This window comes from Triturus cristatus, chromosome 7 (assembly GCF_964204655.1).
Source record: "Triturus cristatus chromosome 7, aTriCri1.1, whole genome shotgun sequence".
NCBI classification, from domain to species: Eukaryota; Metazoa; Chordata; class Amphibia; order Caudata; family Salamandridae; genus Triturus; species Triturus cristatus.
Genome location: NC_140590.1, coordinates 434652458 through 434676798, shown reverse-complemented (window position 1 = coordinate 434676798; position 24341 = coordinate 434652458). Strand labels below are relative to the sequence as shown.

At 44.6% G+C, this 24341-nt stretch overlaps 1 protein-coding gene across 7 annotated transcripts in view; it reads right to left on the bottom strand.

The window, feature by feature from the left end:
* Positions 1-986: 986 nt before the first annotated feature.
* Positions 987-24341, bottom strand: part of LOC146809887 (manganese-dependent ADP-ribose/CDP-alcohol diphosphatase-like) — a 286591-nt gene continuing 263236 nt past the window's right edge. For all 7 annotated transcript variants that reach the window (XM_085616741.1, XM_085616737.1, XM_085616739.1 and 4 more), the window contains one exon: positions 987-2043. In XM_085616741.1, the coding sequence (XP_085472867.1) occupies positions 1748-2043 (296 nt within the window). In that variant the 3' untranslated portion in view covers positions 987-1747. The remainder of the gene's footprint in view (positions 2044-24341) is intronic.

Genomic DNA, 24341 nt, shown 5'->3' with positions numbered 1-24341 from the left:
AATATAGAAAGTCAATTGTTACAGCCAGTTGCACCACCTCCAATGTTTTTTGGAGGCGGTGGCAAAAACATTGGAGGCAGTGCAACTGACTGTAACAATTGACTTTCCATATTAAATATGGGATGAATGCAGAATAACTATCCATGTTCTGGTTAAACAAGTCAGAACTAACTGTTTCTATTTTCATGCAGGAAATGTACCTCGAGAATAACTTGCTCTCGAAGATACAGAAATCTGTGCCTAAAGTCCTATTTCTCTTTCCATGCAGGAAGCCAGTTTTTGTTAGCATTAATTCACTTTTCCATCTAATTGATGCTCTCTCTATCTTCGGAAGGTATTAATTAATAGCTGAAAGAGGGTTAGGCAAGGTGAGAGTTTTATATTGCAGCACTACCAGCCTGTAGTGAGCAGTTGTATAATAATACAGTTTCTATCACGATGCAGCAAGCAAGCAGCACGATTTAAGAGACAATGTCTGGCGTGTGACACATGCTCCTCGCGCCCCCAAGAGTCAGACCTCGCACACCTTCCAGTATCTCTCTCCCGACGCGCACGGCAGCAAGCAAATAGCGCGGGTCTACGGAAAATATTCAGTATGTAACAAACGTCCTTGCATACATTCTAGTATAGAAATATTTCATCAATAATGTTTCAACAGCAATGGTACAAGATGGAGAGGTTCCTGCAAGACGCAGGTGAATTTTAAATGTGGGAATCTCAGCACATATATTTTTCAAGCAACGTACCTGGCATCCCTGGAGGTAGGACTGAGTGGGTTCAACCCCCGTAACAGCTGGCTCAGATGATCAAACAGGTGCTCGTCGCCAAATTGAAGTGATTCAATATTATATCAAGTCTCTTTATTATGCGCAACAGAGTTCCCTCATCTGTTCTTTAGCAACAGTCTCGACTCCAAATCCCCTGACCTCACACATATGGACTACAGCAACCAGGGCACGAACAGTAAAGATGCCATCACAACACAATCCAAATCGATTCATCCTTTTTATTCATGCAAGGAGGCAGGGTCCCAGTGTATCACAATTCATGTTTGTAGTGTCACATAGTGCAAGTGCTCTCGGGTTAACTAGAATGTTCATACCTCTTACCCATTTTAATAATAGCCTCTAGTGATAAGGAGCAGCATAAACAAGTTAGTGCTTGATAGCAATTTGTCAAGCTGGCAATGTATGCACTTATCGCAGTTCACAGAGAGCGCTGTTGAGAAGTTAGGGACATCTGAGATAGCATGCCAAAGGACAGTGCACTTAAGTGCATTACAGTTCCTCTGGGAAAACAGGTATATTCCATCAAGAAACATGAAGACCTAAAAATGGTTCAGTGAATTCCCTGCAGTGCTTTCTTTCTCTTTACATTGGTTAAGATTGGGCGGAAACATTTAAGAGATTCTGTACAAGCAACAAGCACAAGAATACATCAATAGAAAACTCTCCTTAACACCACTGCAGAACTAGGATCTGTTGCACACATTACTTTGGTTTTAATGTAGGCTTGAAAGTAGGGAGTGATAACGTAATGCCCAGGAAAAATGGTGAATACCTTGAGAGTTAATTATGGCAGTGTAGCACACCTCCGATGAGCAGGGAACGTTTATGTAGACACTTGCTACTCAATCATGTGGTGTGGGTATTGTTCCTTATTCAACAACAAAGCATCTCCAGGCTTGGCCCAACCATAATTATACTTTTTGAAGACAAACAGAGGACTCAATGTGTTTTTTCTCATGTCAACATTTTCTGTATGGCAATTCTCTGCTTGGTGTTCTGCCTTTACCCTTTATTACCATCTTGCTGTCATACACATATACTGTTCCAAAGGCATGGCTGCCGGGTGGGGACTCGATGACGCCCTCTAGGGTAACGTGATGTATTCCTTTAGCATCCATACAATAGCCGCCACTGTGGTCATGTCCAGCGAGGTAGCACACCACACATTTATGGGCATGCAAGATTGAAAGAATGGCTTTATAATTCCAAGCGAGACAGTGACCACGTTTAGCTTCAGGATGAATTGGAATGTGACCTGTGGTAAAGAATACAAATATTTAAATAGCAATTCAAACAAAAAACATTTCTAGTGAAATGAATTAACAAATAAATAGTTCATACAAAGTCTCTTTCTGCGTTTAAATAAAGACAGTAGTGAGCTCCTTCTTTTTAGGCACGTAAAAATGTTTTAGAACAGTGCATCACTGATTCTTAATTTAATTTGAATCTTATGAAAGCACCTTCCCCTTAGATGACTCTCAGAGTGTAAAATGAGTTGTTCCAAATGTTTAAAGTTCCATTTAGATGTTTCATTTACTATAATGTTAATGTATATTCTACATCAAAAATACATTAAAAAGAAAGGTAAACAATCTACTTCTGAAAAAGTGCATCAATTAATTAATTACTAAGTGTATATTCTTACTCATCTGATTCCAAAGCGTTATCAAAACCATCCCATGCGGGATGTGATAACCAGACATTGGCAGCAGATAATGAAGTCACCCTACCAGCCTATTGTAAATGACCTGTGGATAATCAAGATGTTAGCAGTGGACTGGTACTGTAGCCTCATTGTCTGCTGAGGAGGACGGTCAAAGACAATCTTTCAAGGGGTCCCTAGCAATTATCCAGTCTTGGGGTTTATTGTACTTGTAGTTAGTTGCTGTACGAATGGGAAAAACTACAAGTGCCAAGTAAAAGCTGAACTGGATAAAAGACTGACAAAGGGTAGCTTATGGTTGCTGACTGTCCCACCAATAACATCCACAGACACCTCAAATACATGCCTGCCATGTGGCACCCAATACGTGTGACAATAATGGAAATCCATGTCTAAACATCATTTGGTTATTTGTCACGCATGCTTTATGTTTTTTTAACAATTGTAATCTAGATAAGAACTGCACACTAGCAATTGTTAAGCCCTACCAAAGCCTATCCACCTTGCATCAATGATTTGTACTTCAAAATGCACCATTCTCATATGAATACATTTCTCTTTTTTCTTAGGGAGCCCCCCTCCACAGTTCCCCCCCACCAAAACCTCCCTACTGTAGTTGCATCTCAAGCACACAGACACTTTCAAGTTTGCTTCTCTATCTTTAAATATCTTTCTAAAAAAGCCAATGCTTTTCTAAAGCAACTGACATTTTGTTTCTTCTATGCACAAAAATATAGAGTTGATAAGCTCAGGAGACTTGAAGTCTTTCTTGATTTTCAGACAGTGTGTGATAGTGAGATATTCTTTAATCGAGGAGAATTTCATATATTGTTCCTAGTGAGGTTATATTTCTCCTGCAGCATACAGAAGGTTAGCATATTTTTATTGTCCATAGACTGATTGATATAAAAGCTTCCTAAGTGCTTCATTGCGTCAATTGAATTACTTATTCCATAGTTTGAGGTAAGGGTTGTACCAAAATCTGGTCTTTTCACGCAAATGGAGATATTAATCTGCCTTGACACTCTGGCTGAGCTGAAAGGTATTACTTTCTCTGCCGTAGGAAATGAGTCCACCCATTTAATCCCCCCGGATGTTTAGCTTTCTGAGTGTCCAGATTTGGAATTTTACTTCAAATCTGAATAACTGTGTCACACTCATGCTTAAGTATGTGGAAACGGAAAGAGTGCTAAGTGCCACTATCCACGTTTCAACATAAGGCAGTTGCTGTACAGCTAGGATAGGAGGCTCTGGGCTAGTTACACACGAACATGTGAGCATACATGTGCACATGTCTGCAGGCTGAGAGCATGAGACTACTATCTATCTCATCCCAGCATTTGCGCATAGGTAGCCTGTCGCAGAAGGGACTATTTAGGGATGGGCGCTGACTTGATGTAGGCTTTATAATGTCAGTGGGAATTCATAGAGTACATCTTTATTACTTGCGAAAGGCTGTGTGCTAACTGATTCTAGGCCTTTTTCCACCCTGATGAGGCACGTTAATTACTCTGCTGGCCCGCAGGAGAATCAAAAGCCTTCCCACACAATATAGTGATAGACAGTTCTTGGCCTAGTCGTGGGAAAGGAAGGGGTGGGGAGGAAAGCTGCCTGTACTAATTTACTCTTCACAATGAAATGAAATGAAATGAAATGAAATCCAATTTATAAAGCGCTACTAAGCCCAATGGGCGTCAAGGCGCCTATCCCAAAATGCTAGTTGAAACAGATGGACGTGCTTATGGGTAGGCCTTAATAAAACACCACGTTTTGAGCGCTTTTTTAAAGAGGGCTAATGAAGGTCGGGCCTTAATCTCCGAGGGAAGGGCATTCCATAAACGAGGGGCCACATTGGAAAAAGCCCTGCTGCCCCATCTGACTTTCTTGATGCGGGGGACTACAAGAAGATTCATCTCAGAGGAGCGGAGATACCTGCCAGGGATATAACAGGTTAGTAATGAACATAAGGCATCCGAGGAGCCAGCCAAAAGGGCTCTATACACCAAGCACAGAAGTTTGAACGAGATCCTGTGCTGGATTGGAAGCCAATGCAAACTTTTCCTAGCCAAGGTAGCCGAAGAGATGTTAGGTGCAGCTAGAACAAATCTTGCTGCCGCATTCTGCACAACCTGAAGGCGATAGATGAGACCCTTGTTAATATCTGCATACAGTGCATTACAATAGTCCAACCTTGAACCCACTAGCGCAACCACTGTCTGCCTACGAGCCTGGGGGGAGAGATAATGAACAATTCTCCTAAGAATCTTAATGACCCCTCAGCAAGTGGCCACCGTTCTATTAACCTGGAGAGTCATGGTCAGTGAGGTGTCAAATATTACGCAGAGGTTCCTAGCAGAGTGGGACGGAATGGGGCAGGTTCCCAAAGATGAGGGCCACCACTCACTGGACCAGATATCCTGATTATTACCAAAAATCAAGACCTCTGTTTTATCGCCGTTCAACTTTAGGGAGTTTTGGATCATCCATTCAGAAACTGCTTGCATGCAGTTTCTAAAGTTGAACGCGGAAGTACTAACCGAGTGAGTCAGGGACACCATGATCTGGGTGTCATCGGCGTATGACACAACCTCAATCCCCTTAGATTTCACCAACCTCGCAAGTGGGGCCACGTAAATGTTAAACAGGGTCGGACTCAAAGCCGACCCCTGAGGGACCCCACATTGCAAGGATTTGGCAGGAGAGAGGAACTCTCCAAGCTTGATCCTCTGCTCTCTTAGATCTAAAAAAGAGGATAAAAGGCTCAAGGCCGGGCCCGCTACTCCTGCCTCCCTCAGACGAGATGTTAGAGTCGAGGGAGAAAGGGTATCAAATGCTGCCGTTAGATCAAGAAGGACCAAGAGAGTCGTCTGACCTTGATCCACCTTCATTCGAATATTATTCACCACCATAGTAAGTGCAGATTCCGTACTATGGAATTTGCTGAATCCATGCTGGGAGCTGTCCAAATACCCAGAGGAATCCAGGAAGGCAGACAGATGGAAATTAAGGTGGGATTCGAGCATTTTGGCTGGGGCCGGCAGCAAAGATATAGGTCGAAAGTTTTTAAGCATTGCTGGGTCCAGAGTAGACTTTTTGAGCAAGGGCTTCACTATAGCCTTTTTCCAGGCTGCTGGAAAAGTACCCTGAATCATAGCACCATTCATCACCTTCAACAGAGGCGGTAACAGTGTATCCCGACATGTTTTCAACACTTTCAGGGGACAGGGATCCAAGGGAGAGGCTGACTTAGTCCTGTCCAACAGAAGATCCAACTGAGTAAGGGAAAGCGGCGGGAAATGGGTAAAGGTCTTAGAGGGATCTCTGGTCCAGGACTCCAATTGAACAAGGGCCAAAGGGGAATAGGTCCCCAAGGTACTTCTCTGTGTTTCCAGAGCAAGATAGATATCCTTGATTTTATGGTGGAAGAACTCTGAGATATTATTACACAGCTCCTGCGAACCTACCACAGGATCAGGCACTTGTAGGGAACAAAGGGAGTCCACAATCTTAAAAAGTTCCTTGGATGAAGTAAGGGATGTGGTAAGGTTAGAAAAGAACTCCTGCTTTTCCTTTATCACCCTAACCTTGTATTCTCGCAACAGACGTTTGTGTGCCTCTCCTTCAAAGGGGTTCCAGAATTTGCACCATCTTCTCTCCTGTCTCCTACAGCTCTGCCTCAAGAGCCTTAACGGCTTGGTGAACCAGGGCGCTGAAGGTTTGCGCCTTGCTGAATACCGGAGGGATGCAGGGGCTAGCACATCTACAGCTCTAGTGATAGAATCAGCGAGCTCTTGTGCCGCTTCACCAGCTTCCCTAGTAGAAGAGTACCAGGTTCCCCTTATAAAAGGAGCAAGGACTTCGTTGGTAATATTCCTATAGCTCCTTTTAGGTTCTCTATAAGTGGAATTCAGCTTAGGCGCCCCTCAGGGGGAAGATGCCAATTCTAGAGGCACAGCCAAATCGTCAGACCAGACCAGAGGCAGGGGGGAGCAACCGAGAGTCTCGGATCGTTGGTAAACACCCCGTCTAATATATGACCGGCTCGGTGGGTTGGACTATTCACCAATTGAGTAAAGCCACACGCGTCTAGCGAGTCTACCAGGGAAAGCATATCCTTAGACCTCCGGTCATCCAAATGAAAGTTTAGGTCCCCAAGTATGGTGAGATGGGATTTGCCAAAATAGGGTTCCAAAATTCTAAAAAGCTCACAGCAAAAGTTGGATCTAGGTCCAGGAGGTCTATAAAGAAGAATGCCTGTGAAGGATACCGATGGAGAACAGGAGATAGAAAAGTACATGGCCTCGAAGGAATCCGAGGACTCGGACAAGGCTCTAGTACTACAGGCAAAAGAAACTTTATAAAGAATTGCCAGCCCGCCCCCCCCCTACACCTAGTTCTATCAAGTCTATGTAGTGCATATCCTTCAGGAATTGTCATCACTAGATCATGACCGGATGAGTCCGAGGCCCAGGTTTCTGTCACAAACACCCAGGAGGGATTCCTAGCAGTCACAAAATCATGAAAGGCGACATTATTTTTAATAAGTGACCTAGCATTGACTAGGAAGCCCTTACTGAATTGGGTATGAATCAGCGGAACTGACGAGGAGAGTGTTGACCTAATAATAGAGCAGGAGGGCCGTGGAACCTCGTAACAGGTATAGCATATAGAGGAACGTAAAATGCCCTCAGGCGTAAAGCTATGATGACAGGCTTGTGGAGGAGGCTTTAACGCAGTCATCTCCTGAAAGGAGTACGAACATATTACCTGTGGGGCAGAATGAATGTCCTCTGTTCCTGGCCCATCCCACAACCCGTCCTCAGCGCGGACGGGCGCAGACGGGCTGAACTCAGGCGTAACTCCGGCGGAAATCCGGCGATCCCGCTGCGCGAATCCGCTGCGCGTCTGCATGACCCCCTTAAATAGACGTCTAGCGTCCTTGTGACGACTAGAACGTCCGAGCTCCAAAATGGCGCAGCCAGGCATCCCAGAGTGCACCCAATATGGCCGCCAAACTTTCGAGTTCGCCAGGAAAAGGGCCCGCCCAACAGCGGTGATAACCAGTATTTTATCGTGCAGGTTAGAGGGCGCGAGTTAAAATCAGGGGGAAACACAAAATGAAATGCAACCAAAATATACAACGGGATATTTTAAAAATACCAAGAGTAAGCGATATAGCAGGCAAAGAATTGCGCAGCGCGCTCTAGACGCTTTCAACTAGCAGGCACCTGCACCTGGCATGGGCAACCTCTAACCCACAGTAACAAAGGAGGAAGTCAAGGCCTCTGGAGCATGACATAGTAGGGGCTCTCATTTACAGTTTTGAATGGAAGAAATCTTCAGCTGTGTCAGTTGAGTATGAAATGAGACTCCAGTAAAGGTATTTCCTCAGGCCACTTGAAGCTACCATGTTTAAATGTCCCAGAATGCTAAGCAGTAGGTTTGGGGCAGGGGTGAAGTAATGATGCAGCACCTTATGATTGGGGAGATGCCCACCTTCCAGAACTTTACACCCCCACTTAAAAACCCCTGCACAAGGGAGAGATATGTGAGAAGACCATGAACTTGGGGGCTGTGACACAAAAATAATACCCAGCTAGAAGGAAGAAGACCCCTGAACCTCTGCAAGGATGGACTTTGGGACTCTAAAACTTCAGCTGGCATCCAAGATTTGATAGGTCTCTCCAGGGCCAGTGGTGCTGGCACCCTTATGCCACCTGAGGAACAGTAGAGTGAATGAACATGCTGGGTGACCTGGTGCTTTAACATGGACATCATGGACATCTGTGAAATGACCATAGACTCTGCTGATGGGGCTAGAGAAAATGGCATCTGAAGCTATGTCCGCTGGCGGGACTGGATGGAAAGGTGAATGCATAGTGTTCTGCGGCAAAGTCTTTAAAATGACCTCGGGGAGTGCCAAGGCCCTAGGGGCTGGTGGTACCACCTTAATTACATTTTAATGGTCATCCTTCAGGGCATGATGCGCTAGAACACTGTCCCAGGGACACCATCTCCCCGAAACAGGCAGGAGAGTGAGAGCCACTGCTGCATGGACGGCCATGTCTTGGGAGAGGGGGGACCACACGGCCATCTCCCAACCTGCACTGACTATGGGTGGCAGACAGCAGAATAGGGCCAATTCCCATGTGCCACATAAAGAGTGCAACATGCGTGGAGAGCCGGCAGTGTCTTCAGGGGCATTAAAGATTTTCCCTCCACTCCCCATCCCCCAATGAAAAAAAGGCATGTAGGTGCCCGAGAGGGACTAGGGCATCCAGTACCAAAAAAAGAAAAGCCGAGACACGAGGACCCACTATTTACAAAAAAAAAAGGGGAAGAGTGTGGCAAGCCCCTAGTCACATATGGACACCTCTGGGGAGAGGCTAAGTGTGTTACTAAATTTGAATATTCTGCTAATTTGGTGCCCCGGCAGGGGCAGCACAAACTGTTTCAAAGTGTTATGGGGGCTGCCGGAAGTGCAACAGTCCCACAGAAAATACCACTCGTAAGTAACCCAAAGTCTCCCAAAGGGCAATATCCATGCTCCCAGGAGAGGATTTTCTCAGTTTCAAATTACCCTTCCGAAGACTATACTTTTGTACATGGGCTCTGGATTGCAGGGACCTCTGTTGGTTGTTCCTAAAGTTGCAGTGGCAGCAATATAAAAGTATAAATAGGACTCTGGGACACATGTTACTCGATATAATGCTTTATTGACAATGATGATGACTGACAATGCAAAGTTTTATATTCCACTGAATAGTACTGAATGTTGGTTCTATCCCCATTGATTTCTATGGTACTGCAGTCATGGATTATATCATGTTTCTGCTTTTACTAATGTGGTGACACCCTGACATTGTGGGTAGGCCTGACTTATTCATAATGACAGCCCCTTATATTGTGTTTTTGCATTTAGTTTTTGGTGATTGTGGGCTCAGGAATTGCTGGGGATTTGAACTGTTCTGATGTTATCACCAAAAGTACTTCCATCTACCTGGTTGCATATATTTGTAATTAATGCTCAGTATTTAGTAGCGTGCATCTGTATTAAAGTACTTTTCCTTTTTACAAGAAAAAGCCCTGACAGGAAAATGCTATATTGAGTGTTGTTGTTGCACATCATGGAGCTGGAGGCACTAGCCTGCTAAGTAGGACTTGGACTGTCTGCTTTGCTATTCTGAGAGATGAAGTGCTACAATGGTGTACTTCACTCCTAATAAAAAGAAAGCTGAAGACCTATTATTTGTGAAGGACACACATCCTTCACAACTAATAACCTAATTTCTTACAGTCGGCAAGTATCCACAGGATTTTAGGAGAATAATTAACTCAGTATTGTATTCATGAATGATATTGATTTTTCTCCAGGAGAAGATCCTGCAAACTACTCATGAGATATATTTGTGCTGAAAGTAACAGGTTTCTGTCATTTGATTAAGTTCCATTGGCTTCTATTTAAAGACAACATACCTAAACTGTCCTAAAATTCTTGTATTTTAGCTTTAGGCTTTGACTGACCCTTTTCTAGTGAGAGCAGTGGTCAGTTGAAATGACAATTGTCTTTTCAGTATTTTATAATATTATTATTGGCTATTTTTGCATTAAATGCATGTGAGCCTTCTGGGCTTCTCAATGAGTTATGGTTGATTTTAAAAAAGTTTAATCTCAGGCAAGCCAAATCCTCCTTTGTAAGTGGGGACTTTAAACATTTTTCTTGCTTTTATTCTGACCAATGCAATGCCTTAAACTGAGTATTTTTATTTCCATTAGGATCCCTAATAGGGAGATGTGATACAACAGATTAGTTTAGGTACAATACACATTTTAATCATTTCTCCCTTGGATGTATTTAACTCTGGATTAACAGTGGAAGAAGTCAAGCTTTCAACATTATTCAGATGCCTAGATATTTTACAGCAAGCTATCTTGAATACTCATAAAATTCAGACATCGAGAATAGAGTTTTCAGTTTATAATAATATTGGAAGACAATGTAGCCTGACAAACACCCAAAGGTATCTACAATATTAAGGGGCTGATTATGATGCCTTTGACCGACATATATGAGGTTTCGAAACTGACTGACCTCAGGTCGGAGGTCCGAAACCGCAATTACGATGCGACTGCACATGATGCTGTCGCAAACTCCTATTTCCCTATGGGAGCTTGTGCGGCGGCCGGAAACCGGCTGCAGCACAAGCGCTCCCATAGAGAAATTGGAGTTATTGTAAATCCCTGCACTGAAGGCCTGCGGGGCACCATAGGACCTCCCCCCCGGGGCCAACAACCGGAGGCCGCAGAGGGAAGGGGGCTGCTAGGGGCCCCCAAAGTAGCTTTTCGACATACTTTCCATGTCGGAAAGCCCAACATGGAAAGCATGTCGGAAACCGACATCATAATCCCGACGGCAGAAACGCCGTCCAATAAGGGATTATGTGACGGTTCCGACGGAAGCTATTCAGATTGACCGACCAGTTTAAACTCTGACCGCCTTCTTTGTAATAAGGCTGTTGGAGTTCAAACCAAGGATGTTGGTCGGTAAGCTTCCGACGAGCGGTCAGAGGATTACCGACCAACATTCTAATCAGGCCCTAAGAAGGGTTGGCACTGAAGTTCTTGAACAGGACATTTAAAACAGACAATCAACAAGCAACATAATATCATTTTTTTTTTTCACTAAGTTGGAAACCTTTTGTGTAATTTACTCTCCTGATTTCAATTGGTAAAGGTTCTAAGCTATAAAGCTAGACTGCAATGAAAGGGGATAGCGAACCACTTTGTTGCTTTCCTTTATATAAAGTTATGGGTTATGATTTAACCCCTTTGCAAAAATTACAGACGTGAAGTTCACATAACGAATACCATCACGAAATGGATCACATAGATTCATCGTGCATAACGTTCAAATATATAGCTCTAATTGCCACTATTTATAAAATTATGGAAGTTTAAGCTAACTGAGGCTCTCTTATAGTCTTGATTAAATCAACTGCCTAAAATAATTGTATCCATATATTTCATGAATAAAAGCTGTTTGTTGCTAATGTATTAAAGTATGATTAAATTGCTGTCACCACTACCCCTATTTTTACTTTGGATTTTGTAGGCACCATTTGATAGGCATGTAGATTACACAGCCTATGTTATTTGCACTTTTTTAATGAATTAAAATGATTTTAGACTGTTTCATTGCCTCTAGGAAATATTTGCTCAATAAGTTGGGGTTACATGCGAGAAATAAGGGGGAGATTTCTTTAGGATAACTTTTTTTTTTTTATTATTATTTATTGTTCTTCGACAAAAGAAACAGAAAGATAATAGACAGCAGAAAAGCAACCCAAACATCTACAACGAATATGAGAATCACCCAAACATTACATATTCAGCATTTTCCCCAATTAATGAATAAAGCATTTTACATCCATGCGAATCTTCAAATCAATTTGAATGGTCCAGGCAGACATTTAAGCGGTTTCCAGTTTTATGCATTGCAGCAGAAAAGGAGAAATGAAAACCAGCGCTTCATTTAAAAAAAGAGACAATGAAGTTCTCCAATATTTTAATTGACCAGTTTAGCGATTGGTGCCCAAATTCGTAACCCCTTTCTCTTTTCTTACGTCTCTTTAATTTATAAATTGAAGACTCATTATTGTATGCTGCGAGTAAACGTGCCCGCCAGTTCGAAAAGGTCGGGGGATCAACACTTATCCAATGAGAAGTTATACACAGGCGGGCAATGGCCATAGCAATAAACAATAGTTCTGCATCTGGTCTTGCCCAACAACCTGTTACATTTTTACTAATAGCAAAACACACAAGATGATGGACGGAATGTTGCACATTGGCAAAACATTCACCCCAGTCACAGATCTGGGTTTAATCCATTGTTATTTTGCTCACCATGCTACCCCAGTTCAGACATGGCCATATGCAAATCAGTCTTGACCCTGTGCCTCATGGGAACAGTCCAGCCCGAACTGCCAAGCCATGTCTTCCCTGGACCGAAATCATGCATCCTAGGACCGGTTTCGGGGTTTCACCCCTCTTCAGCCAGGATAGCTTGACTCCAGTGGCGTAGTGAGCACGGGACCCACGTCTGGGCATACCCTTCCCACATAGGGTGAACAGCAAAACACACAAGATGATGGACGGAATGTTGCACATTGGCAAAACATTCACCCCCAGTCACAGATCTGGGTTTAATGCATCGTTATTTTGCTCACCATGCCACCCCAGTTCAGACATGGCCATATGCAAATCAGTCTTGACCCTGTGCCTCATGGGAACAGTCCAGCCCGAACTGCCAAGCCATGTCTTAGCTGGACCGGAATCATGCATCCTAGGACCGGTTTCGGGGTTTCACCCCCCTTCAGCCAGGATAGCTTGACTCCAGTGGCTTAGTGAGCACGGGACCCACGTCGTTATTTTACTCACAGTTTTACTAATACCAGAAATGAGAAGGGCAGGATTAGTTCGGACTGGGATCCCAAAAAACGCAGATAGGAACATTTCCATGTCATATATAAATTCTTTTAATTTTGGACATGAGAAAAACATATGAACGGCATCTGCTGCATATAGAGTGCACCATTTTGATATCTTCGCTGGAGTGTAATATAAATCAAATATTGACATCAAATGTTGACTCCTACCACTACCCGTAATCAATATCTGATTTGCTAGGGATATGGAGTCTTCAATATCCAATTCATCCTCCCCCAGCCGTTTAGCCCACTTTTCTGTTTGGGTCAGTAGATCATCTGGAAAAGACTCAAGCAAATTGATATATAGCTTTCCCATATGGTCCTTTTTCTGAACCACTTCGACCAAGGGTATTTTTTCAAAATTGTAAGCCTGTCGATGGGGTCCAATCCCCCAAAAACTTTGAATTTGTAAAAATTTAAAAAAATCACCCCTGCTCTACTCATACTCTTCCTGTAAGATTGCAAAAGATTTAATTTGCCCATTTCGATAAAGATCTCCCAGTGTGTGAATACCCTTACTACCCCACACAAATGTAACATGGTCCCGAAAAATTGGTGGTAAAAGGGGTGTGGTCGCCAAGGGGGTATATGCATTTAGGTTTGGAATCTTTAATTTTCGTTGAACCTGTCTCCATACCTTAAACACTACTTTCAAGATTTTAAATCTTGTCTTTTTAGAATAGCTGGGTTCAAAGACTGAAACCAAGAGCCCCTTAGCTTGATCCCCCAGTCCAAATTCATAGATAGATGGGCAACACGCCATTGGTATACTGGATTTGGACCCAACAAGTAGTATAGCCATTTGTTGAAGAATTGCGGCCCAATAATAGAGTAAGAAGTTCGGGATGGCCAGGCCCCCCCGTTGCTTGGGAAGAATCAACCACTTGGCTGCTCTTCTAGATCTGCGATATCCCCATAGAAACCTAGAGCATACCCTTTCTATTTTCAAAAAAAGAAGAAGGAAACTCAAGCGGTATAGTCCTAAAAAAATATAGGAACTTAGGTAAAATCAGCATCTTTAGAACATTACTCTGCCCGGTCAAGGACAAGTGTAAATGATCCAGCCTCTCCAGTTTCTTATTGCTAGATTCAATTAGAGGGCATAGATTCAGATCAGGGATACTTTCTATCTGGGCGGTGATTGTGATACCCAAACAAGTGGCCTCAGTCACGACTGGAAAAACGGGAGGGCATGTCATACCGGAGCATAAGATTAGGGTTTTATCAGCATTTAATTTATACCCAGATAAGGCACCAAACTGAACTGCTAAATCTTTAACAGTTGGAAAGGCAGAAACTACGTCGCTCGTGAGGACCGCGATGTCATCGGCATAGGCCAATGCTCTATATTTTGCACCCCCAGTCTCAATTACTTTAATATGAATGTTAGTCTCCAATTTCTTTAAGAAGGGGTCAATATATAGGGCAAAAAGGAGGGGTGAACATGGACACCCCTGCCTTGTACCTCTACTTATTGTGAATGTTGTTGATTCCTGTCCTGCTATCCGAATCATAGCTTCAGGGTTTGTATACATCACTTTGACCGCCTGTACGAAATCTGTGCCCTTCCAACTTAAAACTGTCCAGAGGAACCGCCAGGAGACCCTGTCGAACGCCTTTACGGCGTCCTAGAGGAGAACTCCCAGCGGTGACCTTGTGGCCTGAGCCCAATAAAGAAGGGCAATCACCCGGCGGACATGGTCGGTCGTGTCCCTTCCTGGAATGAAACCGTGTTGGAATTGAGAGATCAAGGGTGTTATTACTTTTCCTAGCCTGGTTGCCAGTAATTTCGAGTATATTTTACTATCGCTATTAATAAGCGTTATTGGCCTACAGGAAGCACGGCTTGCCCTTTTTTTTAAAAAACAATAATGGTGGTCATTCGTCAAGAATCAGGGGTCTGATGGTTGTTACGTACATATTCAAGTAGATATGTTATATCATGTTTAAGCTCTTGTCGAAATACTCGATAAAATTCCAGCGGGATGCCGTCGGGGCCTACTGCTTTCCCTAAAGCTAGGGATGTCAGAGCCAGCTCGATTTCATCCCACATAAATTGAGTTTCCAGAGCTTACTTTGGATCCTGAGTCACCTTTAACGTTTCTATCTCATTTAAGAACTCTTCAAAAGAATTGTTCTCGATCTTGGCGGAGTCCTGTGAATACAATTGCTTATAAAATTTTTGGAAAACCCTTAAAATTCCTGCTGGGGTCTCCTGAACTTGCCCTTCATGATCACTGATTTTAAGAATTCGGTAGGCGACCTCTCGTTGTTGGGTTCGCTTGGCTAAAACTCTACCGGTATTTTCACCCAACTCATATGCCTCTGTCTTCTGTTGAGTGTATCTAGCTGCAATCTCCATACTGATATGCTCATGGATTTTATTCTTTAATATAGCTATATGTTGCTGGCAATCCTCTATACTTGTCCCCTGCAGGATTTTATTTATTAAGTCACATTCTTCTTTCCTTAATAGTTCCACCCAGTTTTGGATCTCCCCCTGTATTTTTTTTTACGTGCTATAGAGAGGCTCAGGGTTTCCCCTCTAACAGCCGCCTTAAATGTATCCCATACTATGCAGGCTGATACTGTATTCCGATTAATAGAAAAAAACTCAACTATCCAATTGGCCATGTGAGAGCGATATGCCTTATCCAACAGGAGTTTTCTTTCAAACGTACATGGCCGCCGTACCTTTCCAACCCCCTGCATAGGGATCTCTATTATCAATGGATTGTGATCCAAAATCAATCTTGGGAAGATCTCAATATCGCAAGTTCCGACTAATTGAGTTGAAAGAAAAAAATAATCTAACCTGACATGTTTATTATGGGGGACGGAAAAAAAAGTAAACCCTGGGTCTGGTGACTTAAGTTTATGCCAGCTATCAGATAGTCCATGTTCGGTTACCAGCCCTCGAAGGGCTCTGAAAACTCTGACTTTCTTACCTTGATATATGGACATATCATGTACGTCATATTGGCTATCTATATGGATATTAAAATCCCCGCACAATATTAAGGGGCATGACCATAAGACAAGTTCTACGCTTAAAAAATTCAGTATCTCAGGGTCATCTAAATTAGCCCCATAAATGGAGCACAGAGTCAAGGCTGAATTATTTACTATAATTTCCGCAATCACCCAACGACCCATATTGTCTGCCTTTTTCCTCTTACATAGGCATATTCCATTCCTAGCTAATATAGCCACCCCCCCTAATATTAATGCTTTGCCGAATGCAAGTTAGTGTCTCAAAGCCAAGGTCCCCCAGCCATCTACGATTTTTCCATTGTATGTGTGTCTCCTGAAGGCATAGCATATCGATACGCATAAACCGTAGTTGTTTTGCCAACATCCCACGTTTTCTCCTATCATTAAGACCACAAATGTTAACTGAGAAGATTCATAGCCTACCCGTCATCCAAATAATCAAAGGTCTCTACAATTCATATCACACAGAGTAAAAAAAGCTTTTTCCATTTAAAAAAAATATATTTCAGCTGCTGTAATCCGTAATTTATTCCTAACAAATTTGTCGAAGACACAAGAACAAAAGCCCCTCCCCTCCTCTCACCCACATCAACCCCTGCCACCCACCCCCCCAGCCAACCCCTCCCTTCCCCCACCGCATGAGGCACAAGGACCGTAGGCCCTTAGTGATGGAAAGCAAGCTACACCCCCCTCTCACAAAAACAAAGGGAAAAGAGGGAAATAGAAGCAGATGATAAACCATCCCTGTATCAATACAACAGTACAACTATATTCTAACTTATATTCTAACTTCCCTTCAGTGTGAGCAGAAATTATTTTGCCTGTACTTCGGAAGTAAAGAATTTTGCAGCCCCGTTAACAACCACCTTAAGCTTTGCTGGGTTCAGTAAAAACACTTGGGCCCCTTTCTCTTGAAAACCTGGGATTAATTGACGGAGCTGCCATCTCTTCTCTACTGTTCCTTGGCAGTAATCAGGCCTGACAAAAAATTTGCACCCTTTTCCCTTCCGTTTCCTATCTGGCCGTGCCAGATCATATAGGGCTTCTCGAGCCAAGAAGTTATTGAGGCAGATCAAAATAGCTCGTGGTTTTTCTAGTACTTGGCTGTTCTTCTTGTGCTGTTTGAAAGGGAAACGGTGGGCTCTCTGAAGCTCGATTTTCCAATCCCCTTGTTTCAAATCCGGGAATGCTTCGCTAAACAAATCCACAACGAACTGATAAGTATCTTTACCTTCCTTGCCTTCCGGAATACCCAGTATTCGTAAATTATTTATTCTCGGCCGATTCTCTAAATCCATCAGTTTCCAGGTTGTGTCTTTCCTTTGTGCTTCCAAAGACTGAGTGCGGGCCTTTTGTGCTACTAGTTCATCCTCTACTGCTGAGATTCTTATTTCTGCTTCTCCCATTCTTGTAGCAATGTCTACACATGTCTTAGCCACCCTTCGAATTGCATTCTGCACTTTTCGATAGCCTCCCTGGATACGTGCACTCTCAGCCCGGGTTTCCTCCCTGTGGACCAAGATACTTTGATAAATAGTGGCAAGAGTTATTTCTTCAGACGTGTTTTGATTTTGAGCTTGAGCTTGGGTTTGATTTGAATGCCCTACTACTGCCTTCCTGTTTTCGCTCAAATTAGGAGTAAAGGAGTAGTCCCAGACCATTGACCCACCTTGGTCAGAGATTTTATCCAGGGCATAAGGGTCTGATTTTTTCTTTCAAACTGTTCCCCCCATTTGAGAGGTGAGCTCTCCCTCCTCAAAATCCAGGCCGGGACCACTAAGATCACTCTCGTCTTCCCCCCATTCCCCCCCAGGGCTCTCATCCCCCGAGGAGATAGATGGATCAGTGTAGGAAGGTGGAATCTGACTATATGGTTGCCCCCATTTTTTTTCCTGGTGTTTGAATGGTTTTTGACCAGTCTGGCTGGGATCCTGCTATCCAGGACCCCAGCCTATCTGCTTACTCCCTTAACTGATTGGTGTGCATATTAGATGCACTAGTGATTGGATACTGTGGTACCTTATGAGCCCCTAGTATATGGTACCTTAGGTACCTAGGGCATTGGTACTTCACAGGCCTACCAGGGGCTGCAGCATGCATTATGCCACCCCTGGGAAGCACTCACAATCTGACACCACAGGCCTGCTACTGCAGCCTGTGTGAGGTAGTGTTAGCACTCCTCACTGAGGTATAGGTTCCTATATCTCACCATACACACACATATAAACCTATCAGTCACCCCTATGGTAGGCCCTATCAATCCCAAGGGCAGGGTGCTTGGTTTACTATGTGAGGGGGTGCTTCTGCCTGAGCAGGACCCCTCTGCAGCTGGCAGAGTCTATTCTCTGCTGCTGTTTGTGGATGCGGTTAAACCATATACTCTTAAGTGCATTATAACCTCGCGGTAAATGCTAACTTTGGAATGACTGCATCAAAACATGTCGTGTTTGGTGTCAAACAACTTGGAATCCTACCCCCACACCAATAACTGGTGTGGGAGTAGGATCCCACCCTTCTAGAGGGGACGACATGTACACACTGTACTACACGGTAGAAATCATCTAGAGCCCTGGCATCACAAAATGGATGCCACCAGCACAGACACCGGGCTGCCCTCCTGCTGCTGACCGAAACTCGCAGTGGAGGGAGCTCAACAAAGGGTTTCCTGTCACAGGGAGGTGTCACCACCTCCCAGACAGGATGTAGTGTATTGGACTTGGGTGGGTGCACTCTTAGAGTGCTTTGAAGTCCTGCACTGGGGGAGCAGTAGGCTCCTCTGTGCATATGCCAGCTCAAACCGGTTCAGGGGCTACCTGCCCCTGCTCTGGCGCGAAACTGGACAAAGGTAAGTGGGTGTAACCACCCACTACCCTAACCCTCCTAGAGGAGTGGTCATAGAGCTAGTCCCTCCCATCTTTTCACTATAAGATACCACACATTGCCAATGCAATTTAGATTACACCTGGACGACGCTCTACGAAGAAGAATCCTGGCCATTCAACTTTCTACTATCTCTAGAAGAGAAGACCGAAGGATCTCCCTTGGAGTCAAGGAGTGACTCCCCTGCTTGGCAGGCACCAAAACTACTGAACTACGGTTGCAAACTTTACCGCTCCCGCCGGAGCCCGAAGTCCCTGCGTCCCCTGAAGCGAATTTCCTGACCTCTCGTCGGCCATTTTGAGTCCCTAGCAAAGCTGTGGCATCTGGACCCCACGAGTGACGAGGAACGGCAATACCAGGGAACCGTGCACTGATTTCGAGTGCAAGCCCTAAACGACGAGCTACAAACTTGTGCTTTGGACCACTTGTTGTCCAAGTCCCTAGCAGGCCTGGAACCGAAGATCAGCGGCCTACCCCATCCCGAGTGACCGTGGGCTGTTGGTGTAGTTTCCCTGCAAAGGCGTCTTCGCGGTTGCTTGCCCGTTGGCTAGCGACTCTCCAGAAGTCTTTCTTATCCACTTCAAGGGCTCGCCAGGTTGCTCTGGGCCTGCCCTCACTTACCCTCGCTGGGTAAGTCAATCAGACCTTGCTGGTCTGATCCATCGACAATCTTCCATCCACACGGGACTTGCAGTTGCCAAGGTTTGTTGACTCCAATCCGAGTGCCGACACCGCCAACAGCTGCAGACGTCGTGGGACCTCCGGAATCCAGCTGCTGGTCTTCATCGATCCCTCCTGGACCACGTGAGTGAAGAGACAAAACGACATCAGCGACCTGAAGAGACGCGACAGCTGTGGTCATCTATCCTGCTGGCCACTAGTCACTGGCAAATGACTTTGAACTCTGTCCCCTCAATTTCTAGGTCTCCTGCAACTCCAATCCATCGTCGGATTCAAGCGGACACTTCTCTCGACGACACAAGCAGCAAGACTTCCCCGATCTCCATTGAAAACAGCATCGCGACCCGACATCAAAGGACACCTGTGCACCCGGCTTCCCTGGGTGGGGTAACTCTGGCATTACGGTGCCCAAGTGTGCATTGGCTATCTAAGTACTTACCCTGTAAGTTGTTTGCTTGTTGTCCACTCCGAAGTGCCCTAGAACTGTAAAATACAAACCGTGACATTTGCCATTGAAACGCATTGAAACCCGCGTGTGTGTTTAGACACTGCACGCGTCTCCGGTGGGCTGATTACTTACCTGTTAACACTGCAGAAGTGAAGCCCCAGCGATTCCCAAGGCCCTAGGCCTCTTCATATTGCAAGTCGAGTTTGTTAAACCACTATTTTAGTATATGGTCTGGTACGACCCTAGGGCTACAGCCATATTTGTGCTTAATTTATTGAGAACTGTTGATCTTTTGAATGTTTACCTGGCTCTAATCTCATAAAGAGATTAGTAGAGTATATTTAGAAATAAATACATATATATTTGATATTTATACCTGTGTGGTGTCTTTTCATTTGGTAATTCAAGAGATTATAAGGTAAAACAAGCTGCTTTACATTCCTCAGAGACTTAGCCTGAAGGCTGCTCTCCACAGCTACCACTAGGATAGCTTTCTTTAAAAGGTTGTCTTTAAACCTATCTACCAAGAGTCGAATTGGACTGGTGCAAGGTGGCCACTATAACTAGTGACCAGCATATGCCAGGCCAACTTCTCACAATCAGACATTGAAAAGAAGTTTTCCCCGGAATCTCCATCTGTTCTGGCACAGGAGGCACCCAGCTCTGAATCTTGTTGGCCTGGAATAGGCTGAATGGGATGCTGTATAGCTTTGGTGTTAGCATTTTGTTTTAATATTACGGGCAAGTCATTCTGAGCAGTATTACCACAAACTACATTACCCATATTGCATTGTTCCTAAGTGCAACGGCCTTACTGACTCCACCGGGCTCCCCCTCAGCGAGAGTCATAGAATTAACATCAGAGAAAGCAGGCTTCATCGCATTAACCATACCATCAATCGGCAGACATTGTATCAAGCAATTATCATCCTTGCTGAGACCTACCGCAGCAGAAGCGATACTTTGTATTTCCTTCTCCGGAGCTTTAAGCCTCTCGCTCATTGTGAGCAAAGTTGTGGGTGCCGTGGTTTTTCCCGGGAAGTCAGCCAGTAGCAAATTACCCTCTTTACCATCTTCGCTGTTCTTCGATTTCTGACGCTGGGTTTTGAACAGGAGACTGTTTGTCTGGTGCGGGCAGGTACGTCCCCTCTATCTCCAATTCCGCCGTCTCCCAACCGGGTATCAACTTTACCAAGCGGTGCTCGAGTTTTCTCCAAGCTGCCTGTTGAGCTCGCAGGGCTGCCTGCAGCGGCCTGCGGCCCGCGAGGTTTAACTCCCTTTCCGCTTGCCTTCGGTGCCATTAGCGTAGTCTGGCGGATCCGGGAGACCTGCACTACCGCCCGGGACACAGGATTCAGCGGGATCAGACGCGAAGGTGCCGGTAACTCTCCGTGCCACAACAGCCAGCGCCAAATCATGTTCAGTGAAGTCCGCGTTTTGCTTCTTTCACCACCTAAACCGGAACATTGAATAGGGAGGGGGTGCTACTCAGGTAAGTGCTGGAGCTTGCTTATCCAGCCGACTTGTCGACCACCATCTTGCCTCTTTAGGATATGAACTAAAGAACTTGTTGGAAAGACCATCTGGTCCAGGGGCTTTTTCTGATGGAAGAGTTTTCATGACCTTTTCTATTTTATTTTTGTAATGACTTTGATGATTTTAAGTCTGACTGATTTCCTACAAATATATCAGCAAGAACAGATGTCTATTCTATTCTGATATTACTAGCATATTTAATGAATGAGTACAAATTAAATAATCTTTTCTAATATCTTTAATAATTCTTTATCACAATATATTTTGGAAGTGTTGTACATCTTTAGTACCATCAGGCTTCTAATCACTTTCTCCATCATGCTCTAGAATCATGATTTCAGTGTGGTTGTTGCACCGATATGACTACCATGCAGGGGATGGACAATTTCATGTGTTTGCTGTGGGGGCTCAAGTTTTTTTGTCTCAGAGTGGTTTTTAAATCAGTATGTGGTGCGGTACTGCTGTTAATGCATGAACGTGTGCTGCAATGGTTCTCCTCTTTTTTTCTAGACACACCAAGTTTGTTCAGGTAGTGAATGCTAACTCATGCCCCTAGCCTCTACAATTCGGTGTGTGGAGTTGGACACATTTATCCAAAACTATATTGAAAACACTTGCCTGCAGGACTGCTTGGGTGTTTTGAGGACTGGATGTGTTCACCCTCACTAATATTACATCCTGCAATGACAGAATTGTTTTGGGGCACTGCAGAAGCTACCAAATTATAAGGTATTGGTCCACAAATGTTTCTCAAGCTGTGATTAATCAGCACTAGCTTGTTCCTTTTTAATGAATTCATTCTGGTCTGAGTATGTTTTTAAAATGTATTTCATGTTAGTGCAGCCCCCAGCTTACATTCACCATGAGGGCTGTGGTATAGAACTATTAAACACAATAAAAAAATCTATAAAATACAATGCTATCGTATTCATCCTGTGAAACATCATTGCATGGATACAATGAAAGTTATACTTATTAGTACAGAGCCTTAACTGATTGTTTTTTGTCCTGCCAACACTTTTTCCTAACTGGTTTTGCTAGCTTCAGGAATAAACAGTGAAACAGTGTGTGTGTTCCTCCTGAAACATGTACTATGCATTGGTATAATCTAACTGGCTTATTCAACTTTCCTGCAAGGCCACAAATGACGTTCTGGTGTATGCATTCACCCCACTCACATATATTTAAGAAATGAATGGCTTCAGAGAGCACCATTTTCCTCTAGCTGAGCTGCAGGTTAAATGTACTGCAGTGAAACAGCAGGGAAAGGTGACAGGTAGGGTAAACCTTTCTTATACATAAGCTAATTCACCCCTCAAGCGTGCCTTGGATGCCTACAATCTGGGTGCTTGATATATAAAAGCAGGGTATAGTAGAAATTGGGAAGAACATGTCACACTGAAAACCTATTTCAACAGATAGGTAAAGTCGAATTACCAACATTAGGCCTAGTGGGAAATGGTCTTTACCAGGTTGGAAAGGGAAATGTTTAGGGTTCATGGATGGTTGAGGGCATTGGGTGTTAAGGGTATGTAATATCTCAGCCCCGTCCAGGGGTGTGATACTGGGTATTGGGGAACTACCTCTTGGGGGGCGGTGGGATGTGAGAGGAAAAACAAGAAAACAGACGTTGGATTCTTTAAACCGCAAAGAAGTCTCAGCTTCTTTTATTAGCGTTGTGAACTCTCCACTTGACTTCAGAGAAGAAACAAGTACGTAAACATAGGTTTTGGGCAAACAAAAGGGGTTTTCAGTCAATTCTGGCAGGCTGTCGTCTACCCTTGAGGGGACAGGGACCATCGGGAACTCCCAGTCGCGGTGCTTCCTCGTCCGGTGGTTCTTTACCGGACTCCGGCCCCCGGAAATATAAACAGACAACAGAGAAGTGGGGTTAATAGGTTTGTCCTTGAGTTATATTTGAAGTGCTACCACCACTAGGGGAGTGTAATAATCGTGGGTCGAACGTAATAAAACAACTAAATCAAATCAGACCGAACAAGAGGTGGGTCACGTGTAGGGCAACGGCTCGGGGTGGCAATAAGAGAAAAGTAATCACACAAACAAAGCCGATAGGTGCTCGGTTATAGCCCCAGGCAGCCCCGACCCGCCCACCAACAAAAAGATCCCCTTGGGGTCACTTGCCTTGAGCCACGACCCAGGGGCTGGGCCGTGGCGCTTGGACCCGGGGCGTCCTCTGTTGTTGCTGGGCCTCCAGGGTTTCCCGCTTTCCACTCCGCTGCGATACTCCTCTCCTCGATACAGCTGGGCTCCTCTTCTTTTCTCTCCCACCGTGGTCCTCCGGCTGGCGCCCTGCTCTGCTTCGGTTCTCCTTCCGCTCTGCTCCCGTCGTCCACCTCCTCCGCTTCAATCGCTTCCTGTCGGGGGACACCCACTGCTCCGGCCTCCGCCTCTTTACCCTTTTGGACCGCCCCAAACTCTGCCTCCTTTCCTTCGCGCCACCATTCCCATCCGTATTGGTATGTCGGATGACGTCGGCTGATTTGCGAGGTGGGTCCGTGCCACTAGACCGCTCCGTCCTTCCTGTGGGGAGTCGCATTCCGTCTCGATAGAGTTCCGGGTCTCTGGCTCGTCGGGACTCCCACAGGGTAATTTTAGGGTTTAGGTGTGATTAGGGATATGGGGTGGTAAGTGGATTTTAGGGTCTTGGGGTGATTAAGGGTACAAGGGAATAAGGGTATTTTTCGGGATTAGGTGTGGGTAGGGGTAAAAGGTGATACGTGTAATTTTAAGGTTTAGGAGTGGGTAAGGGTATAGGGTGGTAAGGGTAATAGGGTTTGGGGTGGGTAGGGGAATAGGGTGGTAAGAGAAATTTCAAGGTCTTGGGTGGGTAATGCTATAGG